General features: G+C 37.5%; 2 protein-coding genes across 4 annotated transcripts; one reads left to right on the top strand and one right to left on the bottom strand.

Moving 5' to 3' along the window:
* The first annotated feature begins 703 nt into the window (after positions 1-703).
* On the top strand, positions 704-21,643 carry LOC131430292 (suppressor APC domain-containing protein 2). Of its 3 annotated transcripts, none has more exons than XR_009229509.1 (3): positions 704-1,033; positions 1,089-1,317; positions 20,531-20,663. XR_009229509.1 is itself a non-coding variant. In XM_058595151.1 (3 exons), exons 2-3 carry the CDS (start codon positions 11,973-11,975, stop codon positions 20,948-20,950), a joined length of 1,575 nt encoding a protein of 524 aa, XP_058451134.1. In that variant the 5' UTR covers positions 10,215-11,259; positions 11,527-11,972; the 3' UTR covers positions 20,951-21,643. The 3 variants fall into 3 exon arrangements, 2 of the variants coding, with proteins under 2 accessions (XP_058451134.1, XP_058451135.1); XM_058595151.1 differs by lacking the exons at positions 704-1,033; positions 1,089-1,317 and adding exons at positions 10,215-11,259; positions 11,527-13,127 and having other exon boundaries at positions 20,531-21,643; XM_058595152.1 differs by lacking the exons at positions 704-1,033; positions 1,089-1,317 and adding exons at positions 10,566-10,627; positions 11,527-13,127 and having other exon boundaries at positions 20,531-21,643.
* A 1,039-nt stretch (positions 21,644-22,682) lies between these two features.
* LOC131427078 (probable palmitoyltransferase ZDHHC24) lies at positions 22,683-23,742 on the bottom strand. Its single transcript, XM_058589992.1, has 2 exons — positions 23,662-23,742; positions 22,683-23,602 (listed from the first exon to the last, which is right to left on the bottom strand). The coding sequence occupies exon 2, from the start codon at positions 23,599-23,601 to the stop codon at positions 22,741-22,743; it is 861 nt and encodes a 286-aa protein (XP_058445975.1). The 5' UTR covers position 23,602; positions 23,662-23,742; the 3' UTR covers positions 22,683-22,740.
* Positions 23,743-24,632: the final 890 nt, after the last annotated feature.

Genomic DNA, 24,632 nt, shown 5'->3' with positions numbered 1-24,632 from the left:
CCGGAACGGAAACAGCACGGAAACGGAACGGAAGGGTTCCGATAAGAAAAGAACACTGACGGCGCACTGAAGGCACTTTCACTGAACCGTCACGGAACTGAAATGTGTGAATAGTCCTTTATCGGTACCCTTCCGTTCCGTTTCCGTGCTGTTTCCGTTCCGGCACAGCCAATGCAATGACATACCGACTTCAGTGAAAATGAAAAATATCGGTGACGACGAATTTGAGTTTGCCGGACGGACGCGACACTGACGGCGAGCTGCACTGAAACGGCACTGTGCTGGATAGGTGTGAATGCGCGCATAGAATAATATCAGTATCCGTGCACGGTGTTGTGCCGGCACTGAACCGGACCGGATATGTGTGAATAGTCCTTTAATATGATGTCTGCTTTCTTTGACAAACAGCTGAATACGGAAGCAGAAATGCCAGGTCTGCAGATTTGTTTGCAAATTTGTAGATTTCTTATGAAGTGCTGCAGACATTTTTTGTTTCACACTTATGAAAATCGAATTTTTCGCAGACTCGTCAAAATTTACAGACTTTTCATTGGCTTGCTTTTTTTGCTAGCCAAGCCAGTCTGGTGTGTCATACTCTATAGAAAAGAGAAACCCGTAGTCATATTTTGAATTCACAATTTTTTTGCAACCCTGTCTGAAAAATTTTGATATTTTGTCCTGGCATCTCTGCTGGTAAGTTTGGTAAATACATATCCTAACACGAAGCCTTTATTTTGTTGATGCGAAGTAATATTATTTTTTGGTTTTGAAATCTCATAAGCAAACCAAGCTCCAAGTGTTTACAAATGTGATGCAAAATGGTACTACAAGGACTGTTTGGACTTGCCTGTTCGCTTTCAATTGCCGCGGTAGTAGCAGTTGGAATCTATTTTACTGTGAACAACTTATACAATCAACAGCAAACATGGGAAGATGATAGACGAAGCAGAAGACGGTCTGTTGGCGGAAACAACTCCCGTTCTCAACAAGATCGTAATGAAAACGGCTGGAAAGGATATGATAGTTCCGCCAAGTAAGCAGCATTTTCTATCCGTGACGCATGACAAATATTTATGTTTATATTTCAGAGTGGATTGCACCGTATGTCAAGAAGTTGTCGCTGGAACCCGAACTGTAAAGCTGCAGTGTGGACATGTATTTCACAAAAAATGTATTGATGTCTGGTTGTGCTATGAAAAAAAATGTCCAAACTGCAGACAGACTGCTAATATTGTATTGTGATTATGGAACTGCAGCAATATCTGACTGTAAGCAAATAGCTGTCATCTTATCGAACATAATTCATTGGCATACTAGGTATATCAATTTTAACTGTTCAATGATTAGTTAGTTTTGAGTGTTCCAGTGATTTTTTTTTCTGTAGTTTATAAAGAATCAGCAGTCAGATTTTTCAATAATAAAAATAGGCTGAAATAATGACATTAAAACAGTGTTGAATGAAAAAAATTATATCTACGTGAAATTTGTCACTCTGTAGTACGCTGTGTAACTAAAATACGTTTATTTAATCTTTGTTTTGACCATCTGGCCTTTCGACGAGTTGGTATACGTTATGCAACTATTGTGCTTTTCCTATTTCAATTAAAAACTTAATTCAAAAGACGCACATTTCAAATGTTATAGACACGTTTGCGAAGTACTTATCTGAATGACGAATCAGGTTCCAAAAACACTAGCAATCTGCATAAGAACAGTCTTTCGTTAGTTCAAAACGTATCTGGAAAGTATGTGTCGACTTTCGGTTGAGCTCTAAATAAGTAACCACGACGTTTCGTAAATAATTCATAATTCGGCGGTTGCGATGTTTTGCAGGCATAAAAAGAACGTTTGATTCAGTTTCAGTAGATATACTTTGGTAAACGGTAGAGTTCTTATATGTGCTCTTGTCATGTAACAATAAAGCCCCGGGGCTAGACAGGATCAAATTAAATTGGTTGCAAGATTTGGCTGTTCCCGCCAAAAGACGCTTGTTGAATTTATTCAATAAGTTCCTTGAGGGCAATATTGTCCCACATCACTGGAGACAAGTAAGAGTGATCACCATTCAAAAACCAGGAAAACTAGCCTCCGATCGCAATTCGTATCGGCCGATTGCTACGCTTTCCTGTATCTGGAAATTGTTCGATAAAATGATTCATTTTCCTCCCTCTGTTATAAACGTTACGTAAGCGTTATATGTTTCGTAAACGATATCGATAAATGCATCAACACACCTTGCATGCTAAGACAACTTGCCGACGACAGCGTTATGTCTATAATAGGACCTACAGCTGTTGAACTCCAAGGATCATTACAAGATACCTTCAACAACTTGCCCACATGGGCTCTTCAAATGGGTAGAGCAGTTGACTGTGAAAGGATGTTTTACACTGATGTGTCAGATCTCAACGGGTCTACAGGCTTTGGTATATTCAAGAAAAACATAACCGTTTCGAACAAACTCAAAGATCCGGCTTCAATTTACGCCCCAAATTTGCCGCTATTTAGTATACCATTGAGATCATTGAAACCTTGCTCAAAGACCATTACTTCATTGTCACGGATGGTTCAAGTTCAATAGAGGCTCTCCGGTTAATGAAGTCATGGAAACATCCTTCATATTTCTTGGAGAAAATTTCGGAAACAATGGATAGCTTTATATGGTCGGTCCTATTGTTCCATTCCATTCCATTGTTCCATTTCGTGCAATAAAATGGTGAACTCATTGACCATGGTAGGAGCATTAGCAGGCGTTATATATGAAAGACCAACCTGCTTCAATGAGTTTTTCAGCACCTCGTCGAAGAATGCTCGAAAGTTGGCAAACTTCATGAAGCAATGACGAACTGGGACGGTGGTTATATCCCATTGTCCCCAAGATAGCGACGAAACCTTGGTTCAGGGGGATGGGCATCGATCATGTCGTAAATCGCGACGCCAGGTCAGAACTGAAGGCCCGAGGTAGACCACCTGCGTTTCCGACCCGAAATGTGTTGGTGAGTCGGGATAGTTATAGTTTCAAAATTGTGTTCTTTAATTATGGTAAATGAATGAAGTCATTTTCGTTTGTCAGTGATAATCGTATACTGGGCAGTGTCGATATTCAACCGAAGCTTTTTATTATAAACAATGATTAATGACCGTTTTAATGATTAAGATGTAATGACATTCCAAATTTGTATAGAAAAATTATCATTACTGTCCCTACACGTTCATTGAAAATGACATTAACGGACACTACACAATGATTTTTACATGTTGGTGCTCGTATCTATAGTAGTTTCAGTTTCCAAAGAGATTCTGAGGTGTAATTACTTGGATTTATCATATTTTCGACACTCTATATAGCCAAACGTCATCAATTTTCAATATATTGATGAAAGAATGAGAATTCAAAATCGACTTATTTACTCTGCAGAAAGTATTTTGAATCCGTCTTGTCATAGGTGAACGAGTGACGTCATTGATACTCTCTTTTGTTTCAATGAGAGACGAAAATGCTTCGTCTATCTTCTTTTGTTTTTGATGTGATCATTTACGAATGAAACAGTACAAAAAAAACACGAATATGAGGATGTTGGATTGGATTCTTTCATTGAAAATGCGTGACAATCATTTTCATCATCTCATCGATACCTACCAATGTCACCTGTATAATTTTCAAATCACCAGCTACTGTCCAGCTGTTGGGTAAAATCACATTTTTTTTTAAAATTGCGGATGAATTCACGTTTGATTTAAACGACTTGGAAATAAAGGAAATATTTTTTACACTTATGGAAGAAGTGTTCAAATTGTAATAGTTAGAATATTTTTATAATAGACAGGAGAAACTTGTTATCGTTCCGAAGTGTAATGTAATGTTTTGCAAAATAGCAAAATAGCCGAGTAGGTGGCAGTAATGAACTTCTTGTTTGTAATGTATAGTAAGATTCAATTTTATACAGGTTTTTGAAAAAAAATGTTCGAGCCTGTATATCTGCCCTGTAGTTCCGGAACCGGAAGTCATATTCGAATAATATTCAGGAATTTCGTATGGGATTTCGAGACCTTTGCGAGACCTTGTTACAAACACACATACTTACACGCGTTCTCGACAAACTGATTCGAATGGTGTATGATACTCGGCGTTCCGGGTCTCGGTTCAAAAGTCGAAAAGTGGCTGCCTTGGCTCGAAAGTCAGTTTTTACAGTGATCCTTTGACGCTGCGATATGGATATCACAGAAGTAAAGAGTTACGGTAAAAACTGACTTTCCATGAAAATCACAGTCTCTTTGTCAATTGCAAAAATGATGTGTCTCTTACTCTGTAACGACGAAATTCGCAGAGCATATCGTTTCATGCCTAGTGTTGTGAATTTTTGAGTATTTCGAGAAAAAACTAGAAGTAGGTAATGTCAGATATATAACCAAATACAAAATAATCAAATATTTGTACACTAAAGTCTTTTTATGCGAATTTACGTACCGCATAAAAACCGCATAACTCTGAAAATTCGCATAAAAAACCGCATAACTCTGAAACTTCGCATAAAAAACCGCATAAAAGAAAACCGCATAACTCTGAAAATTCGCATAAAAACCGCATAACTCTGAAACTTCGCATAAAAAACCGCATAAAAGAAAACCGCATAACTCTGAAAATTCGCATGAAAAACCGCATAACTCTGAAACTTCGCATAAAAAACCGCATAACACTGAAAATTCGCATAAAAACCGCATAACTCTGAAAATTCGCATGAAAAGTCGCCTAAAACCGCATAAAAAACCGCATAAAAAAGACCTTAGTATATTTGATATAACTGCGATATTGACGTAGGACTGCATTCTAGATGTGATACACAATAAGATTTGATTCCGTTGTTCGGTAATTTTCTTGGAGAAAACTTACGGTAATCATTAAAAATAACCGATGTTTTGATATATGAATTTGCAATCAGTTTTACGCATGTTTTCATTACAGAATTCTGTAAATAATATTACAATTCATACAGTAAATCTGAATAGTCGCCGAGTACGGTAAAAATCATACTGTCCGTATGGTAAAATTGTTTTCCAATTACCGAACTTCTGTAAATACTGATTGTCGTGACAACTAGCTGTCAAATAGTTATTAAAAGTTTTCGTAAGTGTATTTTTATTAACCAAACGAAAAATAAATCTTGAGGGGTTCGTCGAATAGAATGGTGCACATGTTTTCAAAACATTATAGCTACTCAAAGCTATTTTTTTACTTAGGGGAAGGTGTTTGGTTGCCAGCAGTGTTCGGTTACCGGCACCCCACTGTAACTTGAATGCGTCATTCCGACAAATGTCATGTGTGTGTAATGGCAGCACGTTCTTTTTGTGCCGAATACTAAAGCGAATAGACGCTTGTACTTTTTGCTAAGCTTGTACTTTTGCTACGCTCAAAACAAATTTTAATTGCGTGAAAATCAACACAAAAGTTTTCTCTGACTTTTTTTTATAGTATCATAAATTAAAAATCATCAATCGAAAAGGTGAGTGAATTGAATATTTATGACGTGAAATCGATCTATTTCTCGACAAATCGTGAAAATTATTAGTGGCATGCAGAGATGGCAAATCTGCAAATTTGTCTGCAAATATTTATGACGTGAAATCGATCTATTTGGTCGGTTTTTCTCGACAAATCGTGAAAATTATTAGTGACATGCAGAGATGGCATATCTGCAAATTTGTCTGTAAATTATCAACTTTCATCGTCTGAAGACTTTTGAAACTTCGATTGTTTCGAATTTACAGACTAAACCTATTGTTTATCTGGCATCTCAGGTGATATGCAACACGTGGACAAATTGACAGCTTCAATACATCCGTCATATAAGTAAAAACTTTGGTTCTCTGGGTCTGTTCGCAATGGCGACTCCAAGCAAATCGTCAAAATCAAGGAAAATTTACTTTAATGCACTGATTAATGCCATTAAATGTTGCTTAGTGGATGAGAAGCCAATAAATTCTACTGCAGTAACGTATTCAATACCGCGAAGCAGGTGAAAGACCGGTCAAATCAACACCAAAGGTGCCACCATCCAAATCATCGGCCAAGAGAGCCAAGGCGAAGTTACCATCATTTTTTTCTTTGAATAATTTCAGTCTTTACTTATATTTCTCCATTTTTAGCGAAATTTCTTGGGGTGCCGGTAACCGAACACTTTTTTTGAAATGGCCAAAATTTATCACTTTACTAAATTGATAAAGTTTTTACAAACAAATAAATCAACTTAGTTTCTTAATCATTTGTTAGCTAAGGATTTTAGCTTTCCATTGATGTATGTATGTTATATATGTCCGTATAATCTGCACTTAGTCTGAAGTTATAAGCTTAAAATAAAAGGGTGCCGGTAACCAAACACTCTACCCTATAGGCAGAAAGTATCTTCATATCACTATGCCCAATTGCTGCAAACACATATCGTTCAAGGGTAATTTCTGGTGGACTCGACGTATTGTGCGGTATTTTGGAAGGCGCTCCAGCGGTCACCCAGGAAATTTGGTCGCAATTTTTTCTCGACTTTTACCGGCTGCTACTTATAAACTTTTTTTTCCATTGATATGTAGGACAATAAAACCATAGCCAAGCCATTGATTCTTATTTGCTGCACTCGTCTCTGTGGAAAATATCCATATCCGAAAAGCACAATCGTAAGTTGAAAATTTGTGTTTTGTTTTTTAAATTCAAAAATCCATTTAAATTCAGAATTTAATCAAAAAACAAAAACAATATAATTACCAAACCATTTTTTGGACAATTCCATTTGGTTCACAGAACTGGTCGGTAGTTGTTTGACAGTTCAACAAAATTTTTATTACCGAATGGTCAGTAATAAATGTTCAACTGTTGAAAATTCGGTAAAAAATTACCGTGTTCTGCGAAATTTTCTAAGTGTGGATAATCTTTTTGGCTATAACCTTTATGGTCAGTCAGACCTGTTAAGTAACGTTACCATACAAAAATGGCAATTTTTTCGAACAATTTTTAGTAAAAACGATAAAGAAATGGTTTGTTTATAATCAATTTTAGCATGACACGTTTGCTTACACTACATTGATACACTACATTTGAATTTAAGTTAGTGAAAATCCATTCAATCATATGTGAGAACGTGAAGTGAGCTCCATTTTATCATATTTGATTATTATTGTCGATAATTGCGGAACCGAAAGCTGGATATCGGCATAGTGACATTCGATTCATTCAACCATACACTAAAAGGAACTACAAACTTATTTACGCACTCAAAAAAAATCCACACGTTAATTTTATGTAAAAAATCACATAGATGCCAAAAACGGCTTTGTCATCGGAGTTTACGTGCACTCAGAAAAATCCTCACTTCATGCAAAAAAGTTGTTGAGGATTGGGTTAGCAGAGCCATTTAGTAAACTCAATAAATGGTACATTTTCTTATAAATTATACTTCTGCTTGAAACTAGTATTAGATCTGAAAGTATAATAAAAATTAGCTAGACTTCATAGTTAAAATCTCTGTGATAAATACCGTAGAAGGGTCAAAAAGGATTTGGCCTATGTTGTTTGTTATAGGTTGTTCAACTGACACCATATTGCGAGCACAAAATGAACATGACAAAATGAATTCAAGTACGTGACACATAAAATATATGTGACAACAGCAATAATTCTGACATATTGTTCATTTCATATTCAATCATGATCCGATGATTGGTAAGAACATCACGTGAACCCTGATGACAAAGCCATTTTTTGGAATCTACGTGATTTTTCATATAAGGTTAACGTGTGGCTTTTTTTGAGTGTGATATTTTATTTATTTGACCAGTCGGTATTACGCGAATTCTGTATACCAAAATTACAAAATTGAAACACAACTCAATTTTTCTTTTCTACAGTTCAAAAGACAAATCCCCTAGATTGTGTTCCAGTACATCAAACTTCTAAGGAAACTGTACATCGAAAATTGTCGTCAAACGTAATACATGCATCTCAACCCGTAGAATCATAGCAATCTGAAATAATTCTAACAGTGGAATAACGAAAGCACATATGTAATTTACTAATTTTTAATACCCATGTGCATTATTAAGATTTAATATCGAATGTAGTAACAATTACATGAAAATATTGTAACTATTACATAAAATTGTGGTAAAAAGTAAGTTCAGATGGAAGTAAGTTTACAGTACAATTTAAATTAACTTCGTGTAAATTTCACAAAATTATTCTATTGAATCTACAAAAAGAGTCACGTAGGGATTACGTGATACAAATGTGGACTTAGAGTTCATGAGTTCATTCTTTGTCACTTATACTTCACATAAGTATTACAAGAAAAGTTATATGGATAAAAATCGCATACGTTTTCACGTAGCATTGAAGTGAAGATTTTTCTGAGTGCGGCAGCTCTCTCTCTCTCTCTCTCTTAATGACGATTTGAATGTGGAAAAAAATGTACCGGTGGTCGGACTTAGATAAAATTTAGCAAATCATTTATGGGACTATCAATGGTTTATTTGGTTACAGAGTCCCATGGTTTGCAAACTAGAGAAAATCACTAGCCTATATAAAATGGTAGCTTATAAACAAAGTATTCCTGAAATTGACGTTTTCATACTGAGCACCCTATCTCCAAAGCCAGGGGTTTGATCCGAATGAAAATTGAGATATTCTTATGACATCTTAAGAACTTCCTTCTCCGAGAAAAGTAAGTGACATTATTTTCACATTTTTATGCATATCACCCTGTAATTCCGGAACCGGAACTTGGATACATACGAAATTTCGGAACTTTGTATGAGACCATAAGACATTTTATATGAATCTAAGTTTGTGAAAATCGGTTCTGCCGAGAAAGTGGGTGACATTATATTCACATTTTTAATGCACTGTTTCCATATTTTTGGTGCATATCAGCCTATCAAGTTGAATACATATGAAATTCCGGGACATTGTTTGGAACCATGAGACCTTTCATTTGTATCTAAGTTTGTGAAAATTGATTCAGCCATCTCCGAGAAAATTGAGTGACATTATTTTCACATTTTTGGTGAGTGATTGTATAGCCTTTCTATATGAGAAAGGCAAAAACCATATATATTGCAACAACAAATTATATCATCTGTGTACAAAACTTTGCAGTTGAACAAAAAACTTGTTTATCGTTGAATCAAACTCATACCATAACAAATGAGGTTACCACAATACACAAGATTTAATTATAATTTGAACTATACCAATAGCTATTTTTAATTATGCGGGTTGAACCTTGAACTAGAAGAATACATTACATAAATAACATATAGTCGTAATCAATTCAAATTCTTGATCAAATTATTGATTATGTTTGTTCCAGATTTGCAGAGAAGTAATCTTTATAGTTGTTTAGATAACATTTAGAAGTGCTAGTTTTGTTTAATGTTCCCCGTCGTTGTCCACTTTTCGTTGTATTTTTTTCCAGGGCAAATGACCTGCAGCACGATGACACAATCGTTATTGTTTAAAGTGAAACTCACACTGCGAACGTCCCACAATTTACAGAAGAACTAGTTGTTTTCGGTTTTCTGTGTTGAGGCTTGAGGGATGGAGTCTCATATTCGCTATTGGCTGAAGCAATAGTTGAATAATGCCGGGTGTAGTTCCACTGTCTTGACTTGAATGACGGTCTTCTTTTAAGTATGGATTATCATTTTCTGAAGCTAGCAAACGTGAAACAGGGTTTATTTAAAGATTCGGTTGATGTTTTGTGTTTAGACCTATTTTTCACTATGTTTATGTGAAAAACTTGATATTAACGACCATCTTACACTTTCTTTCATTCGTTTCGGGAGAGAATTAGAAAAGATATTCAAACAGGGAAACAGTTACTAAGAAATCAATTCTGAAGTAATTTCGTTACACTTTCGTCCTGTGAAATTTTGAAAATACAAAAGCAAAGTCCTGTGGCATTACATTCCTTTTGTGGAATTTGGCCTTTCTGTTTCAACAGACTTCGAAGCCGATTTTTAGTGTACATAATCATTGCATGACTAGTACTATGGATCGTACTGACACTAAGAATCCTTCCAGGTCGGGGCTCGAACATACGACAACTGGCTTGTAAGACCAGCGTCCTATGCATTGAACCGCCAACCCGGGAAAATACACTCAGGTTAAATAATCATCCGTTCTGTGCTGGCTGGATGTGGCCGCATCGCGAAGTTATCATTTGTAGTCCAGTGAAAATAAAGTCCATTGGAAACTTTAAGTGTACAACATTTTTGATTTCGAAACAATTTGTGTTGTACAACCTATCGTTCGGGTCTTAATGCAGGTATTAGTTTATACCTGTCCACCAACTGCTGTCGTCGATGTGTTTGAGTCATCAAACATAATATGTTGCTTCGGCAAGAGCGAAGAGCATAATACAAGTGAGAAAGCTCAAATGGTGTATAGAAGGTTTATTCTGTTGCGACTGTTGGAACTTGACTCTCATCGTACCTTTGTGCCATTCAGCAGCACTCCGAACCTCACTCCAAACTAATATGACTGGTTTACCTGCTAGCGCAAGGCAAGCTCACTTGAGACTAACCTTTTAGTATAGTGTTGTGCAGTGAGTGGAATAGTCGTATGGTTTCCGATCGTTACACGGTTCGTTCAGTTGGTTCGAAGTTGTTTTCAAATTGTTGGTCTCGTTGTGCCACCTCCCTCAGAAAATGGCACACCAGCAACTGGAAAGCACGGTTTGCAAATGCATGGATTAGGCGGGGGTCCACCAGATCCATTCTTCATTTTGTTTGTAGCATACCAGAATCATCAACTGGCTCTGGAGCAACTTCACGCATTCGAATTGTAAATTGTTCGGGGCATTATGCGCCCGATGCCAAATAGTTAGTTATGTTAGTAACGGTGACTGGTGGCGAAATTTAGGAGAATAGAAAATGAGCAATTGACCAATCTATTAGTTAGCTTCTTCAGTGACCAGTGGGTGGTTGCATTGTTAGGAGTGGAGCCTATTTACGCGTGTTTGAATCTTCAGCAGCCACACGCTGATGGGCTGGTAGCAATTATCCAATTCTTGCGCTATGGTATTGTTTGCAAATTCGATTCAACCTTTCTATCAGTTCGTAAATTAGTCAGTGTTGGGTTGGTACAGCATCCAAGGTATTGACGTTGGGAGAAGATTGCAGGAAACCCACTTAGCGATCAGAATACCACCAAGTGATCACATCGAGGGTAATGCGTCTCTGCGGTTCGAAAACAGTGTGGTTAACTGTAAAAACGTAAGTGGTTGGGATAATTCAGTGAAGTGAACTGTGTTGAATGTGTTGACGTGATGCTATCGAGGTAGTTTTTAAGGAGTGCTTCAAACAGGACACGACTGGTTGGCATTAGACAGTGAAGCGTTTGCATTTATTCAATTTAGTAACTCTTGATCACGTCAATGGAACATATTTCAACGTCTGTTGAAGTGTTTATCGGTTCACGGTGCATCTGTGTTTCTTTAAATTTTGCTATACTGTGATTTTTTATTTGTCTGTTTGTTTTAGTGCCATTGATAGTGCGGTATGAGAAACTTTAATCTTAGAATATATGACGGCATACTAAAAGTTTACTGAAATGATATAATGCGTTGGTTTTTTATTCACATGAAATGAATATACCTTTATGCCAAAAAATCGAAAGTCTACCAAACACATTAAGGCAGTTCAAGCTGGAAAGAAGAGTGACTCAAGCGAAAAAAGTGGATAAACAAATAACTTCAAAAGGGAGACTCGAAAAAATGTGATCTCAATTTTGACATCTCTGTGCAAGGCTGTAGAGTGCGTTCGCTGGAAGATTAATCATAATTCAGAGTGTGCCCTGCACAAGTGTAGGTTAGTGCCGTGCTCGAGAGCTGTGTGTTAAAAAAAATCACACGAGTTGAGTTGAGTTGATCAACGATCGCTCGAAACCATTGCAAACGCCGATCAGCATGAACTGAAACCGGGTCAACATGAACGCAATGGCAACGACAAATCGTAACCGTAAAAATATTCTCACCCTGAATGGTACCGGTGGCATAACCGGAGTTCACCTGCATCATAATCACCATAACCATCATCATCAGCAGCAGCAACAGCAGCAGTTGGCGCAACCGCAGCATCCGGTTCAGGATGGAGCTGGTACGATACAAACAGAAGGACTTCCCAAACCGTTCGTGTCCGCTATGCGCACGTTGTTTGATATAATGGACGATCAAAAAACCGGTTTCGTCAAGTTGTCCGACATCGAAAATCGTTGGCAGGACGACGGCTCCAAAGGTCTGCCACGGGGAGTAATTGATAGTTTGCGTAAGGTAACGCCTCCGAATGGGTTGCTTTCATTTGATCGTTTCTGCAACGGATTAAAAATCTGCTTGCTTCGCAATCAAACTGAGTCCAAAAGAACCAGTAGACTCTCGACAGATTCGGAAAAATTGCCCCTTTCCCCGACGAAACTTTCCGTTCGTCCACCATCGGCACCACTGTTGGATTTAGATACCATTACGAAACCCTCGTGGAATAGCAACAGTACCAATACGGCAACTGTTCGGCCCAACAACGCGATGCCAGTCTTGAAAACACTCAGTATGCCCCAGCTAAGTCCGGATAATGACCTAGATCTGGTTCTGGAGTCTCCACCAATCATCTTACCAGGGGCGTTCGGTCCACCTAAACCGCCTCGAGTGGCACTGAATCTTGAGCGGTCTCAGCAAAGCTCCAACATCGATAAGGCGGAAATTCGCAACGCACTCCAGAACTGGCAAATGTCTTTACTCATGAACGAATCAGACAAAACACTCCGTCCGACACGCGGACCTGCTGACGGTCAAATTGATCTCTCGAATACAAGTTCATCACCCTTGTTGGGTGTGCACACAACCGGTCTGTACCAGAAAAAAGTTAGTGGAAGCGGTGGAAGCAGCAACCGACGACGGGAACCGCGAAGACACACGCTGCAGAACGGCGTCGATTACAATATGCTCAAACGACTGAAGCAGATTGAACAGGAGAAAGATATCCTGCTGCAGGGACTGACGGCGGTGGAGAAAGCTCGCGACTGGTATCTGAAGCAGCTGTCGATTGTGCAGGACAAAATCAAATATCTCGGACAATCCGGGACGCACATGGTAAGTGTATGGAGTTGTTTGTTTTTTTTTTCTAATTCATAAACAAAATATTTTTCAATCCACAAATTACAGAACTACAATGTTACAGTTTTTGTCATGGCAGCTTCAACTAAATTTTTTTGATTCAAATTTATTTTTGTTGATTTGATTCTAGACAATCAATTATATACATTTGTAGCTCCCACGTACATCCCAGTTCACAGAACCACTGACGATTGTAGTAAAATCAAAATATTAGTTGTGATGTGATTTTTCTGAAATTTGGTACATAAAATCGATTGTTGTTTTTTTTTCTAGACTGTCATTTTTATTTTCAATGCAGTCAATTTTGTTAAATTTGACAGGTTTTCAGTTAAATTTATTCAGCTAAGGCTTTCAATAACAGACAAACACCATTCGAATCTGCTATCAGCTGAGTTGCGAGGCAACTAATGTTGATGTTGATTCTAAAAGTTTAAATAAATTTTCTAATTTACTCAACTCCCAAGAAATTTTAAATAAATTACCATTTATTGGTGGAAACCTGAAATTAGTTGGGTAGAAATTTTAGACGCAAACTAAAAACCTGTTCTAATCCTCCTAGTGGTGTGATTGTATCTTTCTCACAACAGAAACTCTTGGAATAAGAACTAAAATGAAGTCAGTTTCATGTTCGTAGTTTCATGATCATTATTTCCGATACTTTCTGAACCGGAAAGTAGAAGCCGATATTGGAGAAATCGGTTTGCTTGGCCAGCAACTAAAACAAATTTAATTTAAACTAGTTTAGAGCCAAATTTAGAAGATTTACGTCGTCGGTGTAAATAACGGTATGAGTTTTTAAAATACTTCACCCTGTAATTCCGGAGCCGGATCCGAATAAAATTTAACAGATATTTATTTACAACGCACTATATACCTACATTAATTGGAGGACGGGTATAGCGTGATGGGTAAGCCGATGCCTTTCACGCCGCCCGCCTGGGTTCGATTCCCAACCCCGCTCATAGGGTCAGAAAGTTTTTCTGGCCCGAAGAGGCGAATGACAAATGACAATGACAAATGTTAAAGCCTCTATAATTGAAACAAAAAAAAACCTACATTAATTCCACCTTATATACATTCAGTGCGACTCTCTATAAATGCCATAAAACATTAAGAACTTTTATAATGTAAATATATAGTGGAAATGGGAAATTATACGACTAATAAAAGATTATATGTGTATTACATGTTAATTGTATTCATAATGCTGAAATACAGTTCTTCTTTATCGATTTAATCATTGCATCCCAAATAACAATCAAACCATTTATATACACTGCGAATGCACACAAGACAGATATAAGACCACTAAGTCGTATGTCTGTTTATATTTGTTTAAGTAATGTATGTAGGACTTGTAACTTAAGATGTTATGAAACATCAGCAATTCATTGAAAAACTTGAAAAATAATTTGAAATTTGTGAAATAAAATATGTTATGCGAATTTAAAAAAAAATTAGCTTTGTACATTTTTTTAGTATATACACATTTTCTGGAGTTGATCCTTGGGTTGCGGTAACATGCATTTGTAGTCCGGTAGCTTATAAACTCTTCTCTGTAAATAAATATGTACATTTTCTGCTATCTGCGCTATGTAAGTGAATTTCGGTTATACATTATTACCGACAACTAGTACATTTGTAAACGTTAAATTTAAACCAGCTTTATGTTAAAATTTTTTTTTTTACTTTTTTCAACCATAATCATTCCCGTGCGCAGGGGAGGGGGGGGGGGGTTTAAACCCCTCCCCCCTCATGTAAATTTTTTCAACAGTAGGTTCCATGAACAATAGATACTGTTTATATAAAAGTGCAAATAATTTGACTTCTCTTTCCAATTTTTGCACCTTCCCCATCTTTCGAATCCCCCTCCCTTCCTTTCCAATGATATAATGCGGTTGTACGACTTTCTCCCGAAAATCATTTCCCAGAAATTAAAGCAACGAAGTATTTTCCCCAGAATGTACCGTTCTCTAGAAAACCATATTCACGAAGGTACTAATTAGTAGACAGACACACAACAGAATGTACCATTCCCCAGAATGCCATCTCCTAGAAACTGTTTCCCCAGAATGGAAAATAATACAGAAACACCATAGGAACAAATATTTTAAGAGAAAAGCATCTACTAGAATCAGGCGCGTATACCTTGAGATCAAAAAAGAACCGGAATTTTATTAAAAAACGCAAAATTTCAATTTTTAATAAATTTCTTTATTATCGCCTTCAAAGTGCTCTCCTCCTGCGGCAATACATGCATGCCAATGCTTGATCCAATTTTCCATACAAGTTTTATAGGCAGCCGAAGGTATAGTTTCATACAAGTTTTATAGGAAGCCGAAGATAAGGCCTAACGCAGCGAATTCTCTTTTATGATCTCTATGGTCTCAAAACGCGTTCCCCGCAATGGCAATTTGAGTCTGGGGAAGAGGAAAAAGTCACACGGGACCATATCTGGAGAGTACGGTGCTTGGTTGATGATATTGGTCACTATCTGCGTTGGAAATCATCTCTTTGGCCACATCAGCACGACGCTGTTTTTGAATGAAATTCAGCATTTTTGGCACCAGCCGAGAAGCGACGCGTTTCAAACCCAAAACATCAGTTAAAATGTGTTCGGCTGATCCATAAGAGATGCCCAACAACACAGCAATCTCTCTAATCGGCACAGAACGATTTTGCAACACGATTTGCTTTGCCGATTCAATGTTTTCTTCAGTAACAGATGTTGTTGGGCGGCCAGGGATCTCATCATGATCCAAGCTTGTACGACTACCTTTGAAGCGTTTATACCATTCGTATGTCTGTGTTTTCCCTAGACACGATTCACCAAAGGCCTTTTCTAACATTTTCAACGTTTCGGAACACTTAAATCCATCTGCAACTCAAAATTTGATGCACGCACGTTGTTCTAAATTTTCATCCATTATAAAAATCGCCACACGAACTTCTTTGTATAGACGCCAAACAAAAACTAATCGTACGATATGCGTCAAAATTTGACGGAATGTGTATAAAAGTGTTGCCAATGTTGAGAGAATAGAAGTTTACCGATTGGACAAGCGCGGGAATTTTAAAATGAAAATTCCGGTTCTTTTTTGATCATAAGGTACATGGGGGGTTTTAGGTTTTCGAACCCCCCCCCCCCCCCCCCCCTCCTACCACCCCCCGAAACTCAAGAAATTATTAGGGGAGACAGAGGCTAGACCGAACTGCTTAAATATCTTATGAACCTGCTAATATTTCGATTCATAGATTGACTTTGTAAGCGGGCTTGGAGATGACGCGGTAGAGATGATTTGGGTAAAAACCGAGTTTAAATGTTTTTTTTTCAATTTCTTAAAAGTGTCCGATTCAGTCCCGGTCTCCCCTAGATTAGAAAACACCCCCCAAATTTTTTTTCTGGGTACACGCCTGACTAGAATAAACCAGTCCAACAAAAATAATTTTCCAGAGAATTTCGTGAATGCCCATTAACTGTAATTTCCAGGACAACTATGCTGATTTCAAGCTTTGTGAGTCTGAAAAAGAGAGTTTTGATACATTGTTTAATTTACTTATCGTCTTACTTTGAATCTTCTAGTGATAAAGTGTTTAATGCTAACAAAATATTCTGTTCGTCATAGATGATTCAGGTCAAGACGGCCGAAGGCCGCGAGTGCGCCGGCGACCCGCCGTCGGAAGCGTCGGCCACTGCGGGGGGGGGGGGGGGGGGACTGCACCACCGCAGAAATCACCTCTGTATAGTTGGGGGCGTTTGCCCCCCCTTTCAAAATCGCAGTGCATAAGAACAAAATCTATTAAGCAGCATGTTGATCTGTTATGCCAAATTTTTATTATGCCAAGTAACTATTATGCCAAATAACTATTATGCCAAATAACAATTATGCCAAACGGTATTATTCCAATAATAATATTCTAACGACTGATGCCTTCGGGTGAATGGTTTTCTGGACTTTGGTACATTCTGGGAATTTTCTTCTGGATTTTATTACTTTCTAGAGTTTGTATTTCTGGAAATTATTACTTTCTGGGCAATTAATTTCTGGGGAAAACGTTTCGGTTTTTTATGTTCTGGAGAATAGTTTTCGGGGAAATGTTATAGAATCATATAATGCATATGGTTATTTGTCAATGAATCAGGGTCATTTCGCCGAAAGTCATTTTGCCGAAAACCTTTTCGCCGGAAGCCATTTCGCCGAAAGGATTATTTCGCCGAATGCCATTTCGCCGAAAGGGTCATTTCGCCGAATCCTGAAATCGTCTTAAAATCGTAATTAGAATTGATTTAAAATAAAGATAAATGAAATGATAGCGATGATAGCCATAACGCCCGTTTTGTTGACATACAATTGTACTTCTTGAAAAAAGATAGAGTTCCCAAGAAAATTTGTTGACTTCTAGCTACTAAGCATCAAAGCAATTGAATAGGTGTATCTACCAATCAAATGCATGTGGTATTTTCCGTTTATTAAGTGAAAATGAAAAAATATCTAATGCGGCTAAGCCACATCGTTTTGGTTAATGTGCTGTCCGACATCGCTACTGCTCGATCGGATCTAACTAAAGCAAAGAAACCTAGCTTTGAGTAGACCGGGCAAACTAAGCGGTTATAGGTTTGTATGTAAGAGGCACCGCTTCCGACGGCAGGTTGGTGGCCGACTCAGCTGGCGTCGACTCGGCGGCTTTGTGCCGCTGAGACATCTTAACTTCGGTTATGTGGCTGCGCCCAATTAGTTATACAGGAGACATGACCCTTTCGGCAAAATGACCCTTTCGGCAAAATGACCCTTTCGGCGAAATAACTCTTTCGGCGAAATGACCTACTCGGCGAAATGGCATTCGGCGAAACGACTTTCGGCGAAATGACCCGCTCCCCTTGGCAAGGTATCTCTGAGAAAATAAAGTAGAATGTTTTACTACGATTTCCGGTATTCCCGGAACCGGGAAATGGAAACAGATATAACAAACTTTGTTCAAATCGGTCCTGCCATCTCCGAGAAAATTGAGAGCATATTTTTTGTAATGTTTTGCCCATATCACTCTGTAATTTCGGAACTGGTAGTCGGATCTGGATAATATTCAATAGCGTTCTGTGGGATAGTCGGACCTTTTATATGAATCTAAGTTAATAAAAATCGGTTCAGCTATTTCCGAGAAAATCAAGTGCATACTTTTTGCACATACATACACACACGCACAAACATACAATGTGTATACTTTTTCCACTTTTTCTATCTTATATCTTTCAACTATTTGGTATACTTAACGCTCGTATCCGTACTGTATTTTACAGTATTGTACTGTATTTTCGACTCAAATACTGTGTACTGTTTTTTACCCTCGAATCTACTGTATTAATTTGTACTGTATTTTTACACTGAAATGTACTGTATTTTCAAACTAAAATTTAATACAGAATTTCAAATCTTCAACGCATCGAATTTCAATCTGTGGCAGTACAAGAACAGTAACAACACGTAGCGAATGTGAATGAGAACACAACAACAACACACACAATTTTTTTCATTAATAATTCTTGTTCAGAGCGCGTCACAACAATCAAGCGAAACTTTCATGATTACAAAAAAGAAAAATGTCCCAACCAAAAAGAAAATATACTGTAAATCAAAATCATTATCAAAAACATCCGCTTCTCAAAAAATGTTATTATTACTTTCGCACATTTTTCAGTTTTTGACGAATTTTAAAATGCCCTAAAAAGGAAATAAAAAATAATTGAGTTTATGAACTTGCTTTGAACGATTTGTTTAGTCTTGTTAAGACGTAGAGCCGTATTGAGTAAGTTTTACATGATATGCGAATACAACTGTGTGATGAAAACCGCGAAAAAGCTACCGCAGAGACGGTACTCGAACCCGAAAATAGTTCCTATCCTCCTAAATCGTCTTGCCAATTAAGCTATCCTGATGTGAAACATACAAAAAACGGACTAATTGAGGGCTGAAACATCTAGCGGAGGGATTGTTATTGAGAAATGACTACAAATGAACGCCGCACAGCTGAACATGCTCGGTTCTTATGTTCAGTTAGGCTGTTTGTATGTGTGTCTCACATGCAGGATAGTTTAATAGGCAAAACGATTTGCCCGTATTTGGCTTGCTACGGGTTCGAGTCCCATCTCTGCGGTGGCTTTTTCGCGGTTTTCATTACATAGTTGTATTCGCATGTCATTTTTTCAATCTGTTTTCCTCGTAAGATGCTGATCAAATTTATTTGCTTTTGTTTTTTATTCACTATTTTTAGAAAAAAGCGTACTGTAAAATGTACTGTATTTGTATTTATAAGTCGATGTACTGTATTTCCTTGATTTTTACGCCAAATGTACTGTTTTTCGTAAAAAAAATATACGAGCGTTAGGTATACTCCATACCGTCGTCGCACCGAAAAGGCGACTAATTGTAATAAACTGTAAAACTCAATTATTCAATAATACGTAACCCACTCACTTTATTTAGGAGGCGGAAAGCGGGGATGCCCAAAAGTCCACGTAGTCTCATAATTTTAATTATTTCGAAAACGAAAACTTCAAAATTCAGCCAACCCAGATATTTTTTTAAATTTACGTTTTGACGTGAAACCATGACCAGCTTAGCTTCATTCAACGAAAAGCGAAAAAATGGTAAACAATTGAAATATCGAAAGTTAAAAATCTCGAGAAATACATCATTGAGGCTAAGGGACCGTTCAAAAACCACGTAGATCAAAATTTGGAAATTTCGCACTCACTTAATCCCGCACGGTCCTTCCTAAACTTTTTCAATCTCTGTCAAGCTTTTCTAAACTTGGTAAGCCCACACAATCCTTCCTAAACTTTTTAAATCTCGCACAATCTACCACAAAACTTTATCATTTCTTGTTTGAGTTCAGACACAAATTCAATTGCTTTGCACTCATAATAAAATTGCACGTTTATTACATTATATGTTTCATTGAGTTATAAAAAACGTACCTATCTTAAATAGATGTTCATTTGATCCTTAATCAAAGTTTCAAGTTATTATACCGAAGGTCGAAAGTGAGCCCGTTTAAGAGGAGGCTTGTTCATATTTGGTATCACATTCTTTTTGTAGACTTTTACCAACGAGTCGACAAATGAGACAAAATCTAGTTCCCAAATCATTGTTCAGCAAGAGCAGAGGGTGAATTAAATCGGCAACCATGTTGTGTTTCGTAACGCTTCTGTGGTATTATATTCGCAAATTTTCATTTCTGCTATTCCTTTCGACAGTCTTCTTCAAATTTGTATATACGTTGGGCACTGATAACAGATAAATTTAGCTTTTTATGGTACCTCAAATATTGATAAATCTGCTTCGGAAGACAGGAATAGTATTAATTGTATTTCTTATTTTCAGGAAACCTGGACCGAGGCTCACCAGGAACGGTTAGACCTCCAGCGAGCACGTGTTTTCGAGGTGAACCGTCATCTGATGACACTGGCTGAAAGCTGGGAACGTGGCGGTTTTCCAATACACATGAATCTTGCGCTCCGTCCACCTGGTGCGATGCGCTTCCATGACTCGCATCAACGTGGCCAAGTTCAATCCCAGACAGCAGCAGGCACTTCGGGCGGTGGGCAGTCGCATCAGCAGACGGAACTAGTTCAACGGTTACAGCAACAAAACGTGCAACTAGCAGAGGAAGTTAACCAGAAGAACGAGAAGCTTTCACTGTTGGAGCGAGAAAAGTCATCGCTGATAAGGGAACTGCTGCAACTGCAGAGAGCCAACCGTGCCAACAGTATGACCTCAAATACGGACGAGATGGTTTTTTAACGGAAACAGGAGTAACAGAAATAGGATCTTATATTTGCCATCGTAGATTTCGTATGTGTTTTTATTCGAGTTACAATCGCGCTAGTCAGTAGCAGATTTTTTAATAAAAAAAATGAATTAAATCAAAAATTGAAACGACGAGAATTACTGTTCTGTAGTTTATCGAGAGCTGTTTTGTAACGATGTTGCATGCATTTATGTATTGTTGTCATAGAATAAATGATATGTAGTACATTAAAATGAGCATTCCATTGGCATTGGGGCAATACTCCCATCCAATAAATTATGGATCGTTATCTAGTTTAGTTTCGATTGTATCATAAACCATGTGAATCCACTACGGAAGGGAGAGTCTCTATAAAGCCTACGAAGAGGGAGGCTGATTGACAAAAAAGTAGATGAAACAATTCGAGAAAATATCGACTGTTGCAAAACTAAACACTTGCGAATAATATATCCTCGAACCAGAACTAGAACCTTCCAAAGCCTAAAACTGTTTTGTTTATTTAACTACTGTGATTATGCAATGAACACATCGCGCCATACATGCATACTTTGCAAGACCGTTGTGCTGTTATTTTTGCCTTATTTTGGGCCTTATTTCGCAAGTAACCATCCTCAAACCATCTCCGAAGAAGATATTATGCAAAAAGACGGTGTCATATTTTATCGAGCCATCTGACCGATGATATAATTTTTGATTTGAGTATGGAAAGTATTTCTCAATTGAACTTAATGGAAGTTACTGTAAAATTCATTTAAAACAATAGGTCTTTCACAAATATCCGTATGTTGTGCACCGATTTTGACTCAATTATTCGCCTTTTTATTCTATGGAATGTAGCTATGAGCCACGGCCCAAATTGTACAGACTTAATATTACCATTGTCATTTGGGGGTTTGGTACCTATTGAGTACCGGTTTGTGCTAAAGTGCACATGACTAATTTTATTTTTGTACGTTTCGCATTCAGCTCATCAGTGCATTAGCAGGTTATGTTGAACTTATTTACACTTATTCACACTGAAAGTACAATGTCTATTCTGACGTGCCGAAAGTAACACACTGATGAGCTGCATGCGAAACGTAAAAAAATTAAAATAAGTCATGTGCACTTTAGCACAAACCGGTACTCAAACTCCCGAATTACTACTAACTGTTGGCGGGCAGCATTGCCGTCAATTGGTTTCGTAACTTTCGGCACGTCAGAATAGACATTGAACTTTCAGTGTGAATAAGTACGTTGCAAATAGCAATGGCATTACGTCTGCATAACGGTTTATGTTGATCCGTGAGGTGGCATCAACAGTTCAACATAATCTGCTAATGCACTGATGAGCTGAATGCAAAAAGTAAAAAAATTAAAATACCATTGTGCTCATTCTGATTATCGACTCAATTTGATTGAATAGTTTCATAGTTTTAATACTATCAGAGAGAATGAAATCATAATTCGAGATGTATAACACCAAGGCTATACTGAAGTTTGAAACTCTAATATAGATATAGGCGACTCTTAACGATTAGAGGAGACACATTTACCTTATTTTGTATTTCGATCGAGTCGGAATAGTTTTGATCGAATGTAAAAATTTACAATCTGCTTTTTGATTGAGTGATGTTTTTGAAAACATTTTTTCAATCATGTTTCAGAATAAATAGCTAGGAACGATTCGAAAAATTTCAGTCTGTGATCAAAAGCTGTGTTTCAAGTAAAATAAGACAGAAAAAATAAAATCGTGTAGATGGCATTTTATTGATAGTAAAAAGTATAAAAGCAAGTGTATACATTATTTGGCTTTCCTAGCTTCCTTTTGAACACAATCCCAGTTTATCCCATTATGGGGTAACTCGCTTTCTAAAAATGGCGAAAGCCACGTTAAGTGCCACCGTTTTCCTAGCACCATCCGCACATTTTCCAGTCGACCCAAGTCGTAATCTTTTGAATTAGACTCGTGTACGACTGTACCGCTCAGCATTTTCTTTCCGTGATAGATTAGCAGAACTCCTGTGAAACACATGCCGACCATATTGATTAGATAAATGACTAGATAATACTGTTTCGTGGAAATGTCGATCATTAGCATCGCTAGAGGGAATACGATCTTCATCACCGATGTCCAATTGCGAAACTCTTCCCCTCGCACAAACCAAATAAAATAGTTGTTGAGAATACTTCCGTAAAGGGTTGCTATAAAAAGGTGCAGCACAAACAGTATAAAGTATCTGTGGTTTCTGTGACCGATGCAACAGCCCGTGAAAACGCAGTGGTGATCCCGTTTAAGTACACAAATTCCACACGTGTTGCAATGCCACGCTCTGGGAGGCGCTACTGCCTCACACGTCGAACACAAATGCCAACTCTTAGATCCTAGTCCAGACGAAACTTTTACATTTTCCGGAACTTGCACGATCTCTGAACCACAGCTGGTGTCACACATGATGGTAGCTAGCATGTTTAGGCTAATGTTAAACAGCAGAAACAAAGCAGGTCCCAGATGGATCCAATTGTATATTGAATCCACCCCATGAACACCCGGTATTACTACATATACTTCGAACCAAAATGTTATTGGAATGATTGCTGCCATGAACGTCGTCGCAACACCATCCTGAACAGTTCGTGGCAGAAAGCGTTTGCGTATCTTCATTCTGCAAAAAGAAGTAATGATTTAAAAAGCATTTGATCTATTAATTCTTCATAAGTATACCTCTACTCCGGTTCACAAACAAAACATTTATGCCACTAGGGGAGCTGAACTACTCCTGTCAGTAGGTATAAGAGAGTAACAAAATCTGGTTGACGTTATGCTTCTGATGCAGTGTTAAAGTGCCATCTATGTGAGAGAACGAGTTTACTACGAAGTCGAACAGCTTGTCGATATAGCCGTACGTGACCTATATTGATTTTTCTTGGAGTGACCGAGAGAGTGCTCTCTAGGTTACTGTGAGGACACCTTATGTCCAGTAGCTGAATTGAATTTAGTATGAGGTAGTCCCGTTTGGTATGAGTTCCGGCTGCTTGCCGAAGAACTAGTTAGAGTTAGTTAGATTGTATGAATAACGATGACAGAATTGTAATAGGTCATGACTTGCATATTAGTCAATTTTTGTAGTTCTATTGTATTTCATTTTCATCCTCGATTTAACATGTATATGGGAAAGAATCTAGAGGATTTTAATGTTTTTTTTCATCACTCAAATGAAGTGAAGTGCATACACTGAAAATAATTTGCACGCTAGCATCATGTGCAAAGCATTTGATCACTTCTCGTAGAACACATGAAAATATACACTTAACTCATAAAAGAAGTGTAAAAACTGTTGATATTTATAAGGAAATTATGCTACATTTATCTGAAATGCACACAAAATGATAAGATATATCATTACCTCTAGATTCTATATAAATTTCATCTGAATGTTACATTGTGTTCAAATCGATTTCAATTGTAACACAGTAGACCGAATCAAGTGTTTTGCACATATATTTATGCTGTAGTCATTTCCACTAGAAAAAGAAGTGTTTAACACATGTAGTTCAATTCAATAACAAAACACATCACATCCAAAGGAAAAGCACATCAAAGCTAAGTGCAAAATAGTCTAATCTTGCATATTAGTGTATTTGCACATGAAATCTTAGAACAAATCACTTTGGTTATGTATTTAAATGAAAAAG

This window comes from Malaya genurostris, chromosome 2 (genome assembly GCF_030247185.1).
Source record: "Malaya genurostris strain Urasoe2022 chromosome 2, Malgen_1.1, whole genome shotgun sequence".
Lineage (NCBI taxonomy): Eukaryota > Metazoa > Arthropoda > Insecta > Diptera > Culicidae > Malaya > Malaya genurostris.
This window is presented reverse-complemented; position numbering and strand designations above follow the sequence as displayed.